General features: G+C 51.4%; 9 protein-coding genes across 9 annotated transcripts; 6 read left to right on the plus strand and 3 right to left on the minus strand.

Annotated features, from left to right (window-relative positions):
* The first annotated feature begins 229 nt into the window (after window positions 1-229).
* On the plus strand, window positions 230-1,199 carry BDR25DRAFT_302925 (uncharacterized protein). Its single transcript, XM_033689905.1, has 2 exons — window positions 230-1,038; window positions 1,089-1,199. Exons 1-2 carry the CDS (start codon window positions 487-489, stop codon window positions 1,107-1,109), a joined length of 573 nt encoding a protein of 190 aa, XP_033549005.1. The 5' UTR covers window positions 230-486; the 3' UTR covers window positions 1,110-1,199.
* BDR25DRAFT_302926 (TBC-domain-containing protein) lies at window positions 1,120-4,459 on the plus strand. Its single transcript, XM_033689906.1, has one exon. The coding sequence runs from the start codon at window positions 1,276-1,278 to the stop codon at window positions 3,991-3,993; it is 2,718 nt and encodes a 905-aa protein (XP_033549006.1). The 5' UTR covers window positions 1,120-1,275; the 3' UTR covers window positions 3,994-4,459.
* A 141-nt stretch (window positions 4,460-4,600) lies between these two features.
* Window positions 4,601-7,026, minus strand: BDR25DRAFT_302927 (uncharacterized protein). The gene is made up of 2 exons (XM_033689907.1): window positions 6,103-7,026; window positions 4,601-6,049 (listed from the first exon to the last, which is right to left on the minus strand). The coding sequence occupies exons 1-2, from the start codon at window positions 6,733-6,735 to the stop codon at window positions 4,802-4,804; spliced, it is 1,881 nt and encodes a 626-aa protein (XP_033549007.1). The 5' UTR covers window positions 6,736-7,026; the 3' UTR covers window positions 4,601-4,801.
* Window positions 7,027-7,827: 801 nt separating this feature from the next.
* On the plus strand, window positions 7,828-9,754 carry BDR25DRAFT_333562 (cytochrome P450; the record flags this gene model as incomplete). Its single annotated transcript, XM_033692850.1, has 6 exons — window positions 7,828-8,061; window positions 8,093-8,389; window positions 8,510-9,194; window positions 9,243-9,290; window positions 9,349-9,448; window positions 9,513-9,754. 5 exons carry the CDS (start codon window positions 7,828-7,830, stop codon window positions 9,357-9,359), a joined length of 1,275 nt encoding a protein of 424 aa, XP_033549008.1. The 3' UTR covers window positions 9,360-9,448; window positions 9,513-9,754.
* Window positions 9,755-9,837: 83 nt separating this feature from the next.
* Window positions 9,838-11,645, minus strand: BDR25DRAFT_342159 (uncharacterized protein). Its single transcript, XM_033693688.1, has 4 exons — window positions 11,449-11,645; window positions 11,379-11,396; window positions 10,718-11,271; window positions 9,838-10,660 (listed from the first exon to the last, which is right to left on the minus strand). The coding sequence occupies exons 1-4, from the start codon at window positions 11,500-11,502 to the stop codon at window positions 10,267-10,269; spliced, it is 1,020 nt and encodes a 339-aa protein (XP_033549009.1). The 5' UTR covers window positions 11,503-11,645; the 3' UTR covers window positions 9,838-10,266.
* Window positions 11,646-11,991: 346 nt separating this feature from the next.
* BDR25DRAFT_222039 (uncharacterized protein) lies at window positions 11,992-12,144 on the plus strand (the record flags this gene model as incomplete). The annotated part of the gene is made up of 1 exon (XM_033685051.1): window positions 11,992-12,144. The coding sequence occupies one exon, from the start codon at window positions 11,992-11,994 to the stop codon at window positions 12,142-12,144; it is 153 nt and encodes a 50-aa protein (XP_033549010.1).
* Window positions 12,145-12,624: 480 nt separating this feature from the next.
* BDR25DRAFT_284691 (uncharacterized protein) lies at window positions 12,625-16,422 on the minus strand (the record flags this gene model as incomplete). Its single annotated transcript, XM_033688130.1, has 4 exons — window positions 12,625-12,944; window positions 12,999-14,432; window positions 14,502-16,032; window positions 16,102-16,422. 4 exons carry the CDS (start codon window positions 16,420-16,422, stop codon window positions 12,625-12,627), a joined length of 3,606 nt encoding a protein of 1,201 aa, XP_033549011.1.
* Window positions 16,423-16,831: 409 nt separating this feature from the next.
* BDR25DRAFT_393086 (ribosomal protein L24) lies at window positions 16,832-17,746 on the plus strand. The gene is made up of 7 exons (XM_033698238.1): window positions 16,832-16,979; window positions 17,030-17,073; window positions 17,122-17,140; window positions 17,193-17,286; window positions 17,342-17,362; window positions 17,413-17,477; window positions 17,530-17,746. The coding sequence occupies exons 1-7, from the start codon at window positions 16,884-16,886 to the stop codon at window positions 17,593-17,595; spliced, it is 405 nt and encodes a 134-aa protein (XP_033549012.1). The 5' UTR covers window positions 16,832-16,883; the 3' UTR covers window positions 17,596-17,746.
* A 706-nt stretch (window positions 17,747-18,452) lies between these two features.
* BDR25DRAFT_302931 (NAD(P)-binding protein) lies at window positions 18,453-19,816 on the plus strand. The gene is made up of 3 exons (XM_033689908.1): window positions 18,453-18,894; window positions 18,952-19,350; window positions 19,398-19,816. Exons 1-3 carry the CDS (start codon window positions 18,640-18,642, stop codon window positions 19,485-19,487), a joined length of 744 nt encoding a protein of 247 aa, XP_033549013.1. The 5' UTR covers window positions 18,453-18,639; the 3' UTR covers window positions 19,488-19,816.
* Window positions 19,817-19,883: the final 67 nt, after the last annotated feature.

Below are 19,883 nucleotides of genomic sequence, written 5' to 3' on the forward strand. Positions count from 1 at the left end.
ACATGGATTGTGGTGGTGCCCTGACGTGCAGTGAATGTGGCTGGAGGCTGCCCCATCCGAAAGGGACAGGGGTGCGCCTCGCCAGGCCCAGATTGCAGGAGGCGGTTTCTTGGGGCGTTGAGGCTTGATTGCGAGAGGTGAAGTTGCACGTTTTGACAAAGCGCAGAGCACATCCCTTACTGGGCACTTAATTGTTCCTCCACTCTGTTCTCCAGCCTGCACACAACACCTGCTGTCTCCCCCGCCTCTTCACGTCCTTAACGTACAGGAAAGTGCTTGAAAGCTGGCCTATGGACCGCGCACATTACGCATACCCTGGCTGCCCATGACGTGCGCCGTCCCACATGTACATGGACATCGACTCATCAAAAACACGCACAACGCATTCACTACTCAACGTGCACCATAACCACAACGTGCAAACCGTTCACCCTATAGCTGCCGCCTTGGCGCGGATGATCCTCCCTATACACGACTTGGACTGAGATGGCGGCCATGGAATCCCCCAGTGCCGTCGATCTCGTGCGCACCGCTTCCCAGAATTCCACCACCTCGGTCAGCAGGAAAACCAGCACCGTTCGAGTGAGACCGGCGAAGCGCACCTCCAATGCCTCGCTGCAGCGTGCCCCCTCTCCTGCAGCCGACACAAAAAGCCTGACGTCGTTCCCGTCGCTTTCGCCTACCCCAGACTCCTCTCCCGTACAGTCCCGTGTCAACGGCTGGTTTCGCGCTGCTGTCGGGGCAGGAAATCCTGGCGATCGAAATGAAGAGAACATCCCTACCAGTTCTCCGGACACTGCGAAACCTACTGTGCCAACCGAGCTGGGCAAGAATACCACGCCTGGCTCGACGATGAGGAATGTCACCAAGTCGACCAAGCAGATTGTGGGCAGTCTCGTGGCAGTGACGCCCTCGGCCAGGGAACGTTCTGCGCTGTTTGACGACACGCCACAAGAGCCGGATAAGGTGCCCGGGAACCTGCATTATTCGACTAGTCAAGACATCGAGGATGTGTTGGAGCATACCGGAGCTGTCTCGCTAGTTAGGCAGTTAGCCGGAGACTTGGCACAGAGGGATGCGCAGATTACAGCATTGAGGAGGAGAGCTGAGGAGCGCGAGAGGATCCTCCGCAAGATGTTGCAGGAATGTGAAGTGTCGAATATGGATATCGAGAACAGGCTTCGTGAGCTCGATAGGATCAGAGAAGAGCACTGCGATAATAAGAATGGGCCAACGAGAATGAAGAGACGAGGGAGTGAAACCGGACTGTCCGGAATGCACCCCGAAGACCCCATGGAGCAACGGCTGGCCCGGGCTATCGAAGACGAAATAGCCGAATACCCTGATGAAATGCACTTTGAAGCTACCAGCACGCTGCATGGGGCGGATACTGAGTCTATTGACTCTACCTCGGAACTACCCCGTGAGACAGGCCGAAGCAACTGGAGAAGCTATCTGTGGAATGGGCCGAGTAGGAAAAGCAGCAGGGCCCCTTCTGTTGCCAGCAGGGTTGACCGAGATGCAGAAGCTCTTTCGATACACACGCGGTCACGAGCATCAAGCGGAGCGCAGCTACCCCGAAAACCCATTACCAACGATCTGTTTGTACCTCCTGGTCCAGTAGACAAAAGCGCCATTCCCACGCTGCGTCGGCTTCAAAGCCAAGATCGAGAATCAGGACTATCGTCCCGTCGATCCTCCGTTTCTTTGACAAACTGGGCGCTTAAGATGGTGGCTGGGAATAGTCAGGCCGTTCGGAGCTCTGATAAGGCTAATACTGCTCGAGGCCGTAAGTTCAACTCCTCGGATCCTGCCGATCGAGCCGCTTCAATGGATTCTACCAGGACGTCGCAGTCAGCTCGAGCCGCTTCGGCCAATGTCCCAAAGCGCGGCGGAAGAGCATCCCTTGGGCCTAACGGAACCATTAAAAGCATTACAACAGAAAACCCCAAACCCGTGGCTGCGAGCCCAAGCCCTCTACTGCAGACCCGTGGACTTAGTAGCTTGGGTCCTGTGGAGATGGACAGAATCCTACCCGAGGAATCTAGGCCGCCGACCCTCGTCCAGCATCACAACAACTTCCATTCGAACAGTGAATACTTGACGGACAGATTTGGTTTCATATACGATCAACGGCGCAAGAAGAGACAAAGTGAAGCAGCTTCCGCACTGACCAAGCAAAAGCGGAGCAGTCATGTTGAGTCACTGGGGGACACTCAGTCCGTTCTTAGCGCCTTAGGTTTCAACGAGAGATCAGAAGCTGTTAAGCCTCAACCCTCCGATGCCAACGATGATTCCAGGCCCCCATCTCGACCCGGCAGCGCAAGCTCAGGCGATCAAGGCACCGGGCAACCTTCAACAACGTGGCAAGATTATTTGAAGCTTGCGACATTTCCTACCGAGTTGCTCTCCCATACCCCATCTGCCATCCCCATTACTGTAGTGGAAGCACCTGAGGCGGACCTTGTTCTTCCGAAACAGAGTCAGCTCACTGTTATTAAGCGCGGCTCCTTACCTTCCACGAGTGCTAACCCTGAGCCTTCGCCATCTCGTGTCGTCTCCGGCAACGCCGAGTTCGCGATATCTTCTCCTTCTGCAGGGCCGGCGAGTCCAATCAGTCCCCACCCTCATCAAGCCGACCCAGTCAAGGCTCTTTTGGAGCAGCTGACCGAGCTCCATGACTCCTTGCAAAGAGATAAAACTGTCAAATGGAATGAATTCCTGCGCAAGGTTCGAGCTGAACGAAAGCGGGAAGAAGAAGCAGTCATCACTGGAGAAGGTCGACCGAAAGGCCTAGCCATGCCTGAAACAAACCTCGCTGACGGTGAGCTCGTCGGCATAGCAGGTCTCGGTAACAAAGGCAAGGTTGGCCGAGCTAAGTGGAATGAGTTTCGCCGCCTTGTCCTCGGCGGCATTCCCGTGCTCTATCGTGCAAAGATATGGGCCGAATGCAGCGGGGCCTCGACCCTCCGGGTTCCAGGGTACTACGACGACCTTGTCAACAATGGCGAAGACAACCCCTCGATCATTGCACAGATCCAAATGGACATTACCCGCACCCTCACCGATAACATCTTCTTCCGCAAAGGCCCCGGCGTGCACAAGTTGAATGAAGTTCTACTCGCTTACTCGCGCCGCAATCCTGAAGTCGGGTACTGTCAAGGCATGAACCTTATCACAGCTTGTCTACTACTCATCATGCCCACCGCCGAAGACGCATTCTGGGTTCTTGCGACCATGATTGAGAGCATCCTACCGGAGAAATACTATGACCAGCAGCTACTCACTTCCCGCGCCGATCAATCCGTTCTACGGTCCTACGTGGTCGAACTCCTCCCTAAACTCAGCGCTCATCTTGACGTGCTCGAAATCGAACTCGAGGCCCTAACATTCCAATGGTTCCTCTCCGTCTTCACAGACTGTCTATCTGCAGAAGCCCTTTTCCGCGTCTGGGACGTCGTCTTATGTATGCACGATGGCTCTACTTTCTTGTTCCAGGTTGCGCTAGCTCTACTCAAGCTCAATGAGAAGGCGCTTCTGCAATGCGATACCCCGGCTGGTGTATACCACTACATCAACCACCAGATGACCAATCACGCCATCTCCATTGACGGCCTAATCCAAGCCTCAGACGCCCTTAACAAAGTGGTTAAGCGCAAAGACGTCGAAGAGCGACGTGGGCGCGCCGTAGCGCACGAACAGGAAGTCATGCGGCAGCGCGAGGAACTGCGTCACGGACGGGCGAGGAAGCGGGCACTGAGAGATATCGAGGACAATGTTCAAGAGGAAGCAATGGTGTCGACGGCACCGAGTGTTTCAGTTAGTCTAGATGCAGAGCTGAGTCGGCATACGAGTCCAATGCGGACTCCGTTAAGTATGGCGACGAGTAGGAGCGAGGAGGAAGAGGATGCCGAAGCGTTGAATCAGAGTCTAGAAGAGCTAGCTAATCGGACGCCAATGCCGATTGAAGAGGAGAGCCTTTGGAGAGCTTGAAACGATGCATCCGTTCATAGGCCACCTCAATTTCTTATGTCTTAGCATTTTCCTTGGTCATGGTTGGTTGGTTGTTGGGGCGCGTGTTGTTGGGCTCGGTCTTGCTTGATACCCCAGACAGACAGACCACTTTCATTCCTTCTGTACAAGATTTCCTTGATCTTCCCCAGTCCTCAATCGAGGCGTCGTTCCCTCTTCTTTTCCCTATTGGTTTGCATGGACGGCGCATGGTACAGCATATATACCCTAAGAACGTGCGTTCGATGTCGCAATCAGATTGTGGCGTAGGCTTGGTTGGGAGGGCTGACCTTTCAATACCGAAGTGAGTGGTTATGGAGTAGAGACGAGGAGTTTGCACTGCGAAGGGAGATTTGAAAATTGGTGGAAATACCCGGTCTTGAGTCACCGACTTCAGTTGACTTTCAGTGGGTTTGTGGAGGGTAAGAGAGGTGTAGTTAGAATTGGAACATGGTTAATTCTCAATATATGTGTTCGTGGAAGTGAACTCAAGCTGCGAAGGGGAGACAAACACACCATGTGATCACAATTTTAAAGGCTTTCACATTATGTTCGACTGTATACAGCGTTCAAAAATGGTTACGTATATATCATTTAGCAGAGTCAACATTCTACCAGCGCATGGATATATGACTTCCCCCTCCCTCAACTTCCAACCCAAGGATGAAACAAAAGGATGAAGAAGAGCAAGCACCAGAACGCGTCTCGCTATGCAAGCAATGTAGCAACTAATCCCCAATCTTCATACATCTGCAGGGTCATCATTTGAGTATATATCAAACCATCACTCTTACAGCGCTGCCCGTTCCTCCCCCAGCTTCTTCCCCGTCAACACACTGAAATATTGATCTAGCGCCTCACACGTTCCTCTCCCTTCCACAAGCTTAACCACACACCCTACATATCCATCCGGTCGCACGACAACAACACCACCTGTGGACTCATCCAATCCCATCTTAGTATGCGCTGCCGCCTTGGCATTAGGGACTCGTTGATCCCATACATCATCTGCGTAGACATGGTCTCTGTAGCATGCAAGGGCCGCAGGCAGCATTTCGGCAATGAAGATTTGCGGCCTCGGGGCATTGAATATGGTGCAAAGGGACAGGAAGTCTGAGTGTGGGTTATCTCGCTCGTGGTACCGGTCCTTAGAACTGTCTTTGTGTGCGAAGATGCTATAGAAGGAAGTCGGGTTGGCCATGTATGTTGCGAGATCTTTCACAGCGGTCGTCGTCTGTTTAGGCAAGCCTGCAAAAATGTACATTCGGTAGGAGCCGTTGAGTGGGATTTCCTGTTCGAGATGCACGACGTTAGCGTCAACGACGCGGGTTACGGTAGCGGGAGTGAGGATTCGGCCTGTGCGAAGGTTTGTGCCTTTTTGGTAAGAGAGGAAGAGTGGATGTTGGGCTGGGTGTCCGGGACCCCAATTTATGATGTTGGGATTGTAGGCGACGCCGTATCCGGATGTGAATTCGCAGCTGGCTTTGAATGTCTTGACAAACTCGTTTTCCTCGGGTTCGTTGCTTGCGGCTCCTGCTACTTCCCCCGCAGAAGGGATGCGTGTGGAGAAGAGCTTTGCATATTTGGCGTCGAAGTCGAGCAGGTTCTCGGCGATGAGCTTACGTTCAGGTTCGTAGGTCGATAGCATCGAGCGCGGTGAGAAGCCTGATTCGACATGGTGGATCTTCCAGGCGAGGTTAACGGCATCAAGGAATGCTGTGTTCATACCTTGTCCCGCTTTGGGCGAATGGGTGTGGCAGACATCGCCACCCATGAAGACGCGTTCGTCGAGTGTATACCGCTCAGCAATGCCTTGGCCGATTGGGTAGACTGAGTACCATTCTACACGGTCCCAAGATATGGTGTAGGGCTTGAGGATCTCTTTTGCGTGGTTCTGAACGTCTTCTTCTGTGGCGGTTTTGCGGGGATTCCAGTCCGGATCTGTGGAGGAGGCGAGTTGTATGTACAGTCGAACCATGTTGTTTTCTCTCGGAATGACCATGACGGAACCTGCGTCTGAATGGATAGTGCATTTCATCTGTGTGAAATTAGCAAGTCTTAAGCAGTGGTAAATTAGTGGACGGAACATACCTTGATGTCAGGGAAATTTGTCCGGACGACACCATCCATGACTCCCCACACATGGGCAATCGGATCTTTGTGATGAATCTTTATTCCCAGCTGATCTCTAACAAAGCTCCTCGCGCCCTCGCCACTAAACAGATACTTGGCTCTCACAGTCTCCCTCGATGTCCCGTCCACGTGCGCCAAGCTCACCTCAACCGGGTAACTGGGATCTTTCCCGTCGTTCTTAAACCCAGTAATTGTCCATGGTCTCCGGATCTGGACCCCATTTTTTTCGATATCCTCAATAAACACCCTCTCAATCAACCCCTGGTGCAGGAGTGTAGTAAACGGGTATCTGGCGTCGATGAATTTGGGACAGGACGCCCACGTGCCCGTCCGGTGAATACCCTTGGGGTTTGGATCCCAGAATGCTACCTCGTACACTTTGGCGGGGTCGTGTGCCATGATCTTACGCTTGAGTCCCATGTTGCGGAGAAGGTCCAGGGATCGGGGTTGAATGCCATCTGCACGTCCGGTTAGGGTAGGCTCTGGTCGGTTGTCGATGTGTCTTATTCGGTACCCCCATCTTGCAAGACAGGTTGAGAAGGCCAAGCCTACTGGCCCGGCGCCTATTATCACAACATCGTACTTCTCCATGATCTCCGTAGCCTAAGCCGAGGGTATGGATAAGTCCTGAAAAGAGGAATGAGAAGCTGGGGGTAAATAAAAATAGATATCAAGACCAGTGAATGGGACAATGATGATAGTGCACATAAAACAGAGATGAGAGCGAAGCAGGTCTTAATACATGATGGGTAGTGTACAAACGACGGCCGAAGCTGAGGTCAAGAAGAACCATGATTAGAAGCCGACGATGACCGGCAATAATATCGGGCTTTGATAGCGAGGTAGTGCAAAATTACTGGCGCCGATGATGATGCCGCGAAGGTTGGCCCAGTGTGCGGGGAGCAACGAGAAGAGCAGGCGGAAGTCGAGAACGGCAGTCAATGCTGATTCAGCAGCCGCTTTAGGTCTAAGTGTGGCGCAAACACCTTCACTCATGCTGATGACTTCCCACGTGAAGGTTTGACGTGGACGGATGTTGTGATACGGCTCTCCGTGATGACCTCGATTTCCCCACACCTTAGCGAGATTTCTCCGAGATGTGTTACCTTTTTGAGACTCAAATTCGACTCCATCTCATGCCGGCATCCAACAGTTGCATTCACGGTTTCTACCATCTCGGCCGAGCCTCTGCACATCTTGACGCCAGGTCCACGGCCAGAGGATTGGTCGCTCCAGGATGTCATTACCCATATGTCCGCATTCACGATCAGACTCCAAACAGCTGCGCCAATAGGGAGCAAGGTCTAGTAATCCTGTGGTTGACGTGAAGACCCCCTGGAACGGAAACAAGCTCATGGCTAGTCTGGCCGATCCCCCATACGTCTTATTTCCTTCTTGCCGCCGTGCATTGTTCGAGGCCCGACAAGCCCAATCTTGGACCAATGCGGTAGCACTGTGCAGGCTCTGAATCGCTGCTATTATGTTGCATCAGCATGGTATGGGTCTTTGTAAGGAAGCTGCAGCACCTGTTTCTAGAACAACCAGTTCGTAGGGCGACGGATGAGCGAAGGATGAGTCTCCAGCAAGTGCATATTAAAGTCTTACGCTCCCCTCTTCAGGCTCCAAGCCATATTTCTTCCTTATTAGATATAGTAACAACTCGAAGTGAGACCTCTTTCAACCATGACGTTCGAACCTGTAACGACAAATCTTGCCGTCCTGAATCTAAGCTTTCTTCTCCATCCATTGGACACACTTCCAATCACCGCACCCCTATCCTATGCCATTTACCAAGGCTGCTTTTCCCCTCTTTCCAACACCCCCGGCCCATTCCTCGCGAGTCTCACAAGATGGTGGCTCGCCAAACTCTCCGTCGCCGGCAACTACAACACTTTCATGGCGTCTTTGCACAATAAAGTACGGACCACTCGTCCGCATTGCTCCGGAGGAAGTCAGCATAGCAGATCTCACAGACATCAAGCAAATCTACGGCTTCGGTTCCAGATTCCAAGAGAGTGACTGGTACGGAGTCTGGCGAGGACATCGGAAGTTTAACGTTTTCGGGGGCCAGGATATGCAAGTGCACGCGCTGCAACGAAAACTAGTGGCAAGGGCTTACGCGCTGGAGAGCTTGGAGGATTTGGAGCCGTATGTGGACAGGTCGATTGAAGTGTTTATGAGGAAGATGCATGAGCAGTTAGATCAGGAGATCAATATGGCGGAATGGGCTCAGCTTTCGCTTTTGGTATTCCCACCTCCCTCCTTTACTAACCCATTTTGTCCCTTTGCTGATGGTATGGCGTGGTAGATATCACCGGTGAGATTACTTTCTCTAGGTCATTTGGTTTTATGGAAGCTGGACAAGACCATGGAACCTTCCCTTCTATCGCAACTCACCTGGCTAGGGCAAGTCCCCTGGCTATTCTGGCTCTACGGCCTTCTCATCCCGTACATCGGTAACTACCTAGGTGTAAACATGCGCCACGGCCCGCTTCGAGACTACGCTCTAAAAGCAGCTGCCGAACGGCAAAAATGGCTAGCAGAAAAGAGAGACATGATCGGCCGCTTCTTTGAAACCAGTGCCACCAAACCTGAAGAATTTGACTACAATGCTATTGTAAGCATGGGTACTACGAACATCACAGCCGGTAGCGACACCACAGCCGTCTCAACTCGAGCAATCATCTACCACCTACTCAAGAACCGTACCGTAAAGCAGAAACTGCTTGAAGAAATCGACGAGTTGAGAAGGAAAGGCGAACTGGGCGACCCGGTCCGCTTTGACAAAGCAAATAAGATGACTTACCTCCAAGCCATCATGCAAGAGGGCCTTTGTATGCATCCCGCAGTTGGAATGAACCTACCACGTGTGGTTCCACTTGGTGGAACGGAGATCAACGGACATTACTTTCCCGAGGGAAGTGTTCTAGGTGTTATCGCGTGGGTTGTGCATCAGAACAAAGATGTGTATGGTGAAGACGCAGATCAATTTAGACCGGAGAGATGGCTGAAGAAGGATGCACATGATATGAGGAAGTCCAATTGCAAGTGTGCAAGCGCCAGAGGACCAGACACGTGCTAATCCATTCATGCCACAGACCGATTCTTCTCCTTCGGCGGCGGGTCTAGAAGCTGCATTGGGAAAAGTGCCCACGATACACCTCCTCCTATATATAATATGTCCGGATTCTAACTTCTACTTAGATATCAGTTAGCTCGAGATGTCCAAGCTCATCCTAACGCTCTTTTTACGCTACGGCATTGAACTCGCCCTGCCATGGAAGGACTGGACGCAGATGTGCTAGTAAGTGTCCCCCCTCTTTTGTCTTGTTCTATTGAGGCCAATGTGAGCTTATTCGAGGTTGCAGTTTCTTCGTGTTGAAGAAAGACTTCTTTGTTCGATTAACACCGAGGAAAGATCCTGCTACCGAAGCACGAGCAGGAGGACTGTTGAGGAAATAGGCAAAATCGTCAATACCAAGTATTCAATTTGAAATAGGGGGGTTGTGGTAGCAGATGAGCTAGAAATTGGCGATAGTCATTCAGGCAAGAAAGGATAGGTGACTGATTGGATCTTATCGTGTAACAGGTAACATGACAGAGGTATAATTCAGGACAGCAATTGGTCTCCTATTAACTCTCTCCTAAATCTAGGAAGAGGTTTAATAGATAGATCCCATCCCTAGTCGTGTTCTACCTTACGTGATAACATGCAGGAGACTGTTCGATGGCAGTTCCTAGCAATCATAGCGCCAAATTTTTGTGCTTAAAATAACGCACAATCCAGTTATTAGGAGGACAAGACGGCAACTATATGCGATTTCGTGTACATTAGCTAAGGTAGCAAGAAGCCGAAGCAAATACCAAAACGCCAGACACCGGATCTCTCTGCCTGCGGTAGGCGGGATCGACTGGTGAGATGCAGATCTTCCGATCGCTAAGATGACTTTTAGACACCCCAGCTTTTCTCCGTAAACATAGTCGATCTTGACGGCAGTCTTGTTTTTACTACGCCTTCCTCCGCCGTGTACAAGGCATCGTACATGCTTAAGAGGACTCGACTCTCATTTCCTCCACCTCCACCCTTCACGGTTGGTTATGGCCGCTCTCTGACGGGTGATCTCACGATGCTCCAGCCTCAGCCCCAATCTGGGCTGCCAACCTTTCTTCCTCCCTCCTTGATCGCGCGGCTTCCGTCTCCCGTCTCAGGGCGTCCAGATTCCAAGCTCCAGATTCGTCGTCATCGCTTTCGTCATCACTGTTCTGCCAGTCACCCTTCTCGAACATGGCACGGCCAGTAGCTTCTTTCAAAGCCTTGGCCTGTTCCTCTGCGGCCTTCTTATCCATTCTATTCTTCTTCCATATTGCGAAGGATTCGGCAGTAACAGGCGTGAGTGTACCGGTAAGTTTATGGCGCTCGGATTCTAGGAAGTCTTCTAGTGTGAGCGTAGCAAGAGGCGATTTGTCCATGAGAGCCTTTTCTGCAGCGCGCTGTTCTTTGGTCTTGAGTACAAATCTAGTCTTGTCAGCATTTCCACTCGCATATTCTCATACAAGCAGAGTGAAGACCTACCCGGGTGGCAAACTATGTTTGTACATGCACTTGTCGCCCCCATTCGGACAAGTCCAAAACCAGCCATATTTTCCATTCTCAACCGCCTCGATAAAATATTTGCATACCTTGTCCGTTGTGGTTCTGGGATTCCCATGTTTGCTCAACACCACGTTCCTCAGTTTTTCCTCGTCCCAGTTTTCCATACCATCCTTCTTCTTTGCCTCCTCTTCCTCCCCCTCCTCACCATCCCTGTGATCTGTGTACAAGCTCTTCTTTTCTGTCTTCCGTTCCACTGCCAAATCGTGGCTAAACTTGCACTTTTTCCCCTTCTCACAAGTTCCCTTCTTGAAGAATTGGCACAACACGGTCTTGGGATCGACACCGAAGGGAACCTTTTGGACTTGCACGGGTTTGAAAAGTTCAGCAGCTTCTCTGCGTGCATCTTCAGCGGCTTTCTTTTCCTTCTCCTTCTGAGCCTTTTCGGCGTCCTTGCGTTTCTGCTCCGGGGTTTTGGACCCCGCTGCCGCTTGCTGGATTTGTTTGATCTGTCTCTGTGCCGCACCGCCTTTTTTCTGTCGTGCAGGGGTTAGTGGTTGTGTGAGGAGTGGACGTGTGCGATCGGGTACAGATGGCGTGGTGCCCGTGGAGCTGTAGGTTTGAGGAAGGATTATGGACGTACGTTTTTCATACCGAAGGTCTAGACTTATATTAGCCTCCCGAAGCCCTTAATTCGACTCATGAGCGCATACCTTGTCCACGGCGGTCTTCTGAGCCTTTGGCTGTTCTTTCCCCTTAGGCGCCATGATGAATCCAGAGTCGCTGTCTTTACAAAGATATTGTACGCATCCAAAAATAAAAGTCGCTCAGAGAGTGTGGGTCAAGTTAGATTGGGTGACGCCTAGGAGTAATGTTTTGGCGGTAGTGACTCCAAGGCTGTGAGGTCAGAGGGAGAATGGCGGCGGTTTTTGGTGGGGTGGGGTGGAATCTTGTGCGGAGCGGACGGGCCATTGGCGGGCGGGAAGGGGCACGTGCGTCACTGTGCCAAGATGGACCCGTGAAAGCTCAAAGGTGGCTTCACATGGGCATAGGTGGACGAGCCTCGAACAATCAGCCGCCAGCTCCTGGTTCCACCGACGTTCATTGACAGTCAGCACCTGAGCTAGAAGTATGCCCTAAAGAACATCTCTCTATGAATTGTCCCTCTAATTGACCACAGAAGCTCCGCAATCCGCAATCCGCAACCCCCCAATCCCCCAATCCCCTCCTCCACCTTCACCGAACGCGTGGCCAAGATGATATCCGACAACCAACTCTACACGCTCGCCATCTTTCTCGGCACCGCTGCAATGCTTCTCATAATACTATACCACTTCCTCGAGGTCAACTCTGAAGACCATGCGCCAATGCAGAAGCCGAAAGCTGTTCCGGGCAAGGCAAAGAGCTAGACTTGGCATATTCTCAGGATGAAGGGAATGATCAATGGGGACGATTCAATTGTGGGGAAGACAGACTGTACCTATGGCATCGTGAAGGCGGTCTTCTAGGACTTCATCAAACCTCATCTACTTTGTACTGTGTGCCAAAAAGGAGGGTCTCATCAGCAAATGGGAATGGGCAAGATCACCGAGTGTCTTAACACATGGAGCTCATGGCATATAAGCCGGCAAATACAAGTCCTATCTGCCTCGGAGTATACTTACATCTATACTCATTCCCACATTATTGCATGGAGAATCGCTATGCTGTAAACCCCACAACTGTATCCACTCGTTGCGAAATCGCTAGCCAAAACGCTACACTCTGAGTCGTGTTCGCGAGAGGAATGTCATGATGAAGCTCAGGCTCTCAATCTCGACCAAATGTGTAGCCTTTCCAATGCACTGTAGGATTTGCATCTTCATGCCCTTCAAGCAACATTCGTCTCCCTAGTCAGAGACATCAACCACCTTATATCCGCCTTCTAGGTCGTCCTGGTCGACGAAGCCTCTCCGCCGCTTCTCGTTGGCGAGCGTAGAGCCGCTCTTCTCCATCCCCGGCGCGCCAAGCCGCCTCTTCCGAGCGATTGCTTGGTTGAGTTTGTCCTGCGCTTCCTGCTTGGTTGTAACTTTTCGTGGCCTGCCGCGGCTCCGTGGAGTTGTCTTGAGGGATTCTTCGCTGACATGTGAGGCATCGGCGGTTATACGTGGAGTAACGCGGCGACCTTGCGCATCACTAAGGTAGGCCTCGGAGGCAGGATCATTTGCGTCTATTCCACCTGTTAGCAACCAGAACAACGACCGTCGAAAGGGACGTTACTCACCTGAGAGGCCACTAGCCGGCCCATCACCTTGATTCCACGAAAGCGGACCAAAGTGCCTCAATTCCAAGTGTTCTCTCCATTTACCTTCGTCTGGGAAGCTGAATGGGGTGGCCTTCTCAACTGTAAACCCGGTAACAGTATCCCTGCTGGTGATTTCCCTCCCACAATCTCCCCAGAGACACTCCAGCATTCCCCGTAACGTCTCTTTACGATGCACTTTTTGGACGTGCTTCTTGAGGGTCTCTAGATTATGCAAGTCGGCTTGACAACCCTGCCACTTACACTTGAAACTCTGGTATCTAGGTATAGAAGGGCGGTTGGCGATACTTGGAGACCGGGAGCGGATCACAATCGGGTGGTCGTTTCCAGTTCTGACATTGCGGAGACTACTAGGTTGTGACGGAGTCCAGTTCTTTGGGCCGGCATGTCCATTTGCGGTCGGCCTTACTTGCGCAGCAGCCGAGCCGTGAATATGTTTACGCCACCCAACTGGTCGTCCCTTCTTCTTGGGTAACGGGTTCCCATCCGGTCCGACACTCTCCGTCGTAGAACGGAAAGCAGAATAGCCGACTGCTGCTGCATTTGGGCGGGGTGCACTCATATCTTTAAGGGGAATGCCAGAGGAACGGCGTGGGATATTGATGTGTTGCGACGAGTCGCGACTGGACTCTTGTGGGAACGAGTGTCGGGGTGGACGCCCGCGTCGCTTGATCTTGAATGGATTGGTGGCTTCGGGAAGCGCACGGACCGTATCACTCACTCCACTATTCCTAGCCTCCTGTCGCGCCGGGGCACGTTTCTTGTCTATCCCGCGTTCATCTTCACTATCTTCGTCATCCGCATCGTTCACTTCCAAAATTTGAGATTGGTCTTTGTAAAATCCTCTCGGAGGGTCCCCAGGGTCGATAATATCCCACCTAAGTGTACTTAAATCGCTGTTGTTGTCCACCTGCGGTAAATGAATTTTAAGGATCTCCAAGTGGCCATTCAATTGTCGCTCATCTGGGTGCCTTCCACAAGCCAAGAGCACATCTCTTGCAATTGTTTTGATGTTGTAAGAGTTTCGGCGTAGAGCATTCTTCTTATCAATCTGCTGAACGATGTTCCTCATTTTTAAGTCATTTGCCGGTAGTGAGGAGACGTGGCTCATAGTAGCTGGCGATGGAATGGCTGGAGTAGGAATGTGTGTACCCGTCATGCCGTCGCTGTTGTTCATGAGGTTTGCGGGAGTACTTCCCGGGGAAGTGTAGGAATATATAGTAGAGCTAACATTTGACTTTTTTGATGGTGGTCCATCCTCCTCCTCAGACGGCAGGGTTAAGTCGATTAGATCGTCGAAGGTGCGCTTCCGTGCAGCCTCTTCTTTGTTTACTGGCGCCTTCAACCCTGCCTTGACGGGGACCACTTCGGCCACCGCCACAGATGAGTGCGAAACTTCCGTGTCTGGAAAGGGTTGGGGCGGAGAATATTCGAGAGGCTTAGTCGTTAGCGCATATCCCGGACTGACTGCAGCAGGAGTAGCACTATTTCGGTTCTGGGGAATAGACTGGTTCTTTAGGTGGTGGGGTGAGGCAGTGGTGACGGCAGGTGACTGAACCTGCACTCGATGCCCAATGTTACCATTTTGTTGTGAAGTACTGCTAAGTGAATGCCGCTGAATTTGAGCCTTTCGGGCTTGATTGGCCTGAGACTGGCGGGGCCCCGAATTGACATCCGGAACTGCGGTGAGGAGATTCTTGGCGAACCCGGCTCGATCCAGCTTTAGTTGCATCGACTCTAGTTGTTCACATAATTCAATGTAAGAAGGATTGCTATCCAGCATACTAAGGATAGTCTCACTAGTTATTGGCTTGTCTTTGTTCCGCAAATTGAGATAACTGGAGGCCGCATTCGCAAGCTGGGCCTTCTTCTCAGGTGGCCAAATAGTATTTCCAACAGGACGAGACGAAGATGGCACAGCTGGCACAGCTTTGGTGGAAGGAGTAGATGCAGGAGTATGTGTTTTGGTAACTGGGGCCATAGTTACTCCCGACGGTGCATGAGAGTGGGAGTATGCAGAAGTGGAACTTGTAGTTGTCTCCTTGGTGACCACTTCCTGTGGCTTTGCCGTTCTAGATGCATTGGCTTGCACAGGCTGCGCGGTAGCCGGTTGCGGGGTAGCCTTGTTCTGCACAGTAGGAGATTTTGGACCTTTCGCGCGCCTCTCTTCTTCCCAAATACGCGCTAGAAGCGCGGGATCTTTTCCGCTCAACTCCCTCATTTTGGACAGCATGGCCCTCATTTCAGCTTCTAGGCTTACAGCAGCGCCATTGGAAGACCCTCCAGCGGCTGGGCGTTCGGATGCAGGGGACTGTTGATGCAGGGTTGTTTTGCCCGACGGGCCCTTCCTTGGTAAAGATTGGCTCGGAGGGAGTGCAACTGGCACTTGTGCTTCTATTTCCCGCCTCTCCTGCTCGGTCTTCTCCTTTTCTTCTGCTTTCTTTCGCTCTTCCTCAGCGCGGGCGGCATCCTCGGCGGCCTTTTGCATGCGAAGAGCTTCTTGTTTCCTTTGATACTCGGACCAGGGATCATAGACTGCAATTGGGTCCACTGTTATTGTGCTCGGGTTGTTGTACTGTTCCGAAACGGAAATAGATGAAGGTGTCTGTTCAATAGGAGCAGCAATCTGCGTATCCCCGTATGAATACGACGGGGCTATGGCAGGGTTCAGCACCTTCTGCACCTTCTGGGCGGTGTCCACGCTTGAAGGCTGCCTAGGGCTGTAGTCTTGGTATTGAGTTGCCGCCGTCATAGCCGTGCTCACAGGCGTCATGGTGCTATGAGAGTACTGGTCTTGGACAGCTGACGCGGACTGCTTCTGTTGTTGATTGTAGAGAGCCTGTGCTTGCTGAGAGGGATATCCGGCACTGGTCGCAGGAGGCGGTAGACCACGAGACGAAGTAGACTGCGAAAGGTTGGGGCTTACGCTGCGCGGACGTGGCTGGGCTTTTCCATATGTTGTATGTGACGCATGAGAGTGTTGCTGCAACGGGAGCTGCGGCGTGCTTGTCGAGTATCCCGTTGAAGCTGGTGCACGAGTCCGGGTGAAACCTGAGCTACTCACCACTGGGAGTTCAGTGCGAGCGTATGCGGTATTACTTAGACTCCGCAGGGCTTCCGCCGCGCGACTCGACAAATCGCAATTCTCCCCATAGCTCCCACTACCCCAAAAGCCATCCTGTCCCTCTCCATTCGTGTTTCCTTGTTCACTATACGAATTGTAACCCACATACTCTTGGGACTGAGTTGTCGCTACCGAAGGCGTCTGCTGGTACTGCCGTGATGGTTGCATATCGTTGCTCGAGGCCGGCGCAGTTTGATACCCGCTATACTGCTTTGCGGAGGTTTGCTGGTTGTTCTGGTAATAGCTACTGTTGGACGACATTATTCCAGATGCTCAGTTGGTCAAATCTCCCCCCAAAGCGTCTTGATGTGTAGCCCCAAGCAGACACATGGGTGCAAGGTTCGCGCTGGAAGAAATATTTATTGACAGTGATGGCAATGGGACCGAACCGAGTCAGAACGTTAGAGAGTCGCGCAGCACACGATTAACGGAAAATCAAACTAGAGGGGGTAGGGCAGATAATGATCGTCCTAGCCCGAATGGATCCGGATCGCGCGTGGTGGTTATCCGAACAAGTGCATCAAAGATGTCTGAAGAACGCGTTGTGAGTAGCAGAGAGGAACAAGGAAGGCAAGGCTAGCTGAGCGCGTCGGATAAAGGTTAGTCCGCACCGAAATCGCGCTAAGCCGTGTAAGCGAATAGCCTCATTTTGGCTGCACACAACTCTCAATTTCGAGCCGAGGACTGCCACCAAGACCTGCGACACCACCCACACCTCCACCATGACCAAAATCAACCAAGGCATTGCGAGCTCGCGCCGCAAGTCGCGGAAAGCTCACTTTGGTGCACCTAGCAGCGTGCGCCGCATCATCATGTCGGTCAGTACCCTCTTGACTATTTCCACGAGCTGCCCTCACCATTTCCCCAGGCGCCGTTGAGCAAGGAGCTCCGTGAGAAGCACAATGTGCGGAGGTAAGCATCTCTTTCACTTTCGGCATGATCGGGCGCTGACACGAGTAGCATTCCCGTCCGAAAAGACGTATGCATACCAAATTTCGAATGGGGAACGCCCAACACTAAATGCATTGCAGGACGAGATTATGATTGTCCGTGGAACGCACAAGGGCCGTGAGGGCAAAATTTCTTCCGTATACCGTCTGAAATACTGCATCCATGTCAATGGAGGTGTGTATGCCCTACTCTCGAAATCTATTACTCCCATTGCTAACCTGAGAAATAGTGGTCCGAGAGAAGAGCAACGGTTCGTCTTCACCCCTCCGTTTAATCAACTAAACTACTTACACTCCCAAGGTCAATCAGTCCCAATCCCAATTGCCGCCTCCAAAGTCGTCGTCACAAAGCTCAAGCTAGACAAGGTATGTTGAGGAAGTAAAACTGGGAGGGGAAAGGATTGCTAACGGGACACAGGACCGCGAGAACATTCTGGAGAGGATAGGTCAGGGCCGTGAAGCGGCGAAGAAGTCGAAGGCATAGATGGCAGTTAGCTTTTTTTAGGTTGACGACAATTTCATGGCTGGGTTGCCCGGGGACATCGGCGCGGGCTGTACCTTTTTATCATCGAGCGAACGGAATGCACAACACCTCTTCACCAATTTCGAGCTCACAACAAAGGCATTGAAAAGTGGTGTGGGGGCACTATATCGACTTATTGATTGAAGAATGGACTAGCTGACAAGGCTGGTATCATCATAATCATCCTCGAATGGAAGACCACTCGACTTGCGTTTTGGATGCTCTTGTGCAGCGTTCCCATCTGCTACTACTAACTTTCTCATTGGCCGAATCCCAGGGTTGCACTGATCCACGTCATCCGCTAGAATATCTACTCTTCAACCCGCCCCAATGGTTGCATGCAGTTATACGACTAGCGAAGAGCAAATCATATGACATCCTCGTCATGCTTACCTGCAGACCGTTCCGAGACCCTGTCGATGAAGGAGATGGTTTGATGGTGAGAAACACGTTTAAGCTCAGTACATAGTGGATTGCTCTATGCAAGAGACTTTCAGGTTAGTAACAGGAAGTATCAGAACATAATCAACGGTAGTGATGAGACTCGATTCACTTTCATAGACACGGTGATATCTCGACGCCGGACAATGCTTTACCCATCGACATGTAGCCTTGGCAAATTTAACCCCTCCTTCCTGCCGCTCTGCTTGCTTATATCGTTCTCTTGGTTCTGGAATCAAACCTAGAGGCTATAGCTAACGTATGTCAAGGTCTGATCGGATGTGTTTGGAGGGAGAAGTTGATTATTAATACCGTGGCGAGTCATCGTTCGGTCTTACGCAAGTGCGACATCCGCTTTATTGCAAATCCACATATTATGCAATTCTGACCCTGTCTTTCACCACAATGCAAGTTTACTAATCGTGCTTGGGACTTTACATATTGGAGCATAAATACGTTCGATAGGCCTGGAGTATTTCCGCTTACTCTGTTTCCCAGCCCTTTCAAGTAGCCCGCTACCCACTTACCAAGTCTTTAAGTCCGACCAGCCGCACGTCTATCATCATGGCATCGAAACTCATCGCTATCGTCGCTGGTGTCGGGCCTGGCACAGGAGCTGCAGTCGCTCGCAAGTTCGCAGCCACTTATCCTGTCGTTCTGTTAGCGAGGAAGCCAGAGAACTTTGAAAGCCTAGCAAAGGAGATCAACCAGAGTGGAGGGAAAGCCATTGGAATCAGTACGGATATCTCAGATTCAAAGAGCGTGAAAAATGCTATCGATGTTATCAAGAAGGAGTTTGGCTCTGATGTCGGAGCTGCGGTATGTTAGAACAAGCATCTAGATTACACGAGGAAGTGGTTATAATGGGTTGTACAGGCGGCTATCTTTAATGCCAGCGGCGGATTCCTCAGGAAACCTTTCTTGGAAGTGCCAGACGATGTCTTTGCAACATCTTTCGCTGTTAGTGCGACAGGCGGGGTCCTCTTCTCGAAAGCAACACTTCCACTACTCCTCAAGGGCGTGGAGCTCAAATCCCCTCACCCACCATCGCTGATCTTTACAGGCGCAACAGCGTCAGTCAAGTCCAATGCTCAGATGGCATCTTTTGCGGTTGGCAAGTGGGCTTTGCGAGCATTGAGCCAGTCTCTTGCGAAAGAGTTCGGTCCGAAGGGAGTGCATGTCTCTCATGCTATCATCGATGGCGTGATCGATATTCCAAGGACGAAGGAATGGCTGAAAGACTTGGGGCCTGAGGCAAAGCTGAGTGCTGATGGGGTAAGTGCAATTCCAGGGGCGAGGTGACAGTTTGCTAAAGTTCACAGATCGCCAACGACTATTGGAATCTTCATACACAACCTGTGACCAACTTCACTTGGGAGATTGATTTGAGGCCTGCTGTGGAGAAGTGGTAAAGTCAACTCGTATCCAAATATGACAACGTTGCTGAGCCATGCAATTATAATGGACGTGAGTCCAGGTCACGATCACCAGGTGTTTGCTCGACTTAAGACCACCTTCATGTAGGTCAAATATTCAACAGTGGAGGATGCTCTTTCAATGATGGAGTTGATCATGAACTGTTCCTGACGTCCTTCTCTTCATTCCAGAGTTTCTCGGTTGCACTAGCGCATTCCCAACGTTTTGTCTACTTAACTTCGTTGGTAGTTCAACATTCATTGGATTGAAACTCCACGTATTGTCTAGCTTCTTCAAATTCAAGTAAATGCCACAACTACTAAAAGCCCTGCCTTCTCAGTAGAGACGCTGTACCATGAAGCTTCTACCCAATGTCCTCGCCCTACTCCCTC

Source organism: Lindgomyces ingoldianus (genome assembly GCF_010093535.1).
Source record: "Lindgomyces ingoldianus strain ATCC 200398 unplaced genomic scaffold BDR25scaffold_12, whole genome shotgun sequence".
Lineage (NCBI taxonomy): Eukaryota > Fungi > Ascomycota > Dothideomycetes > Pleosporales > Lindgomycetaceae > Lindgomyces > Lindgomyces ingoldianus.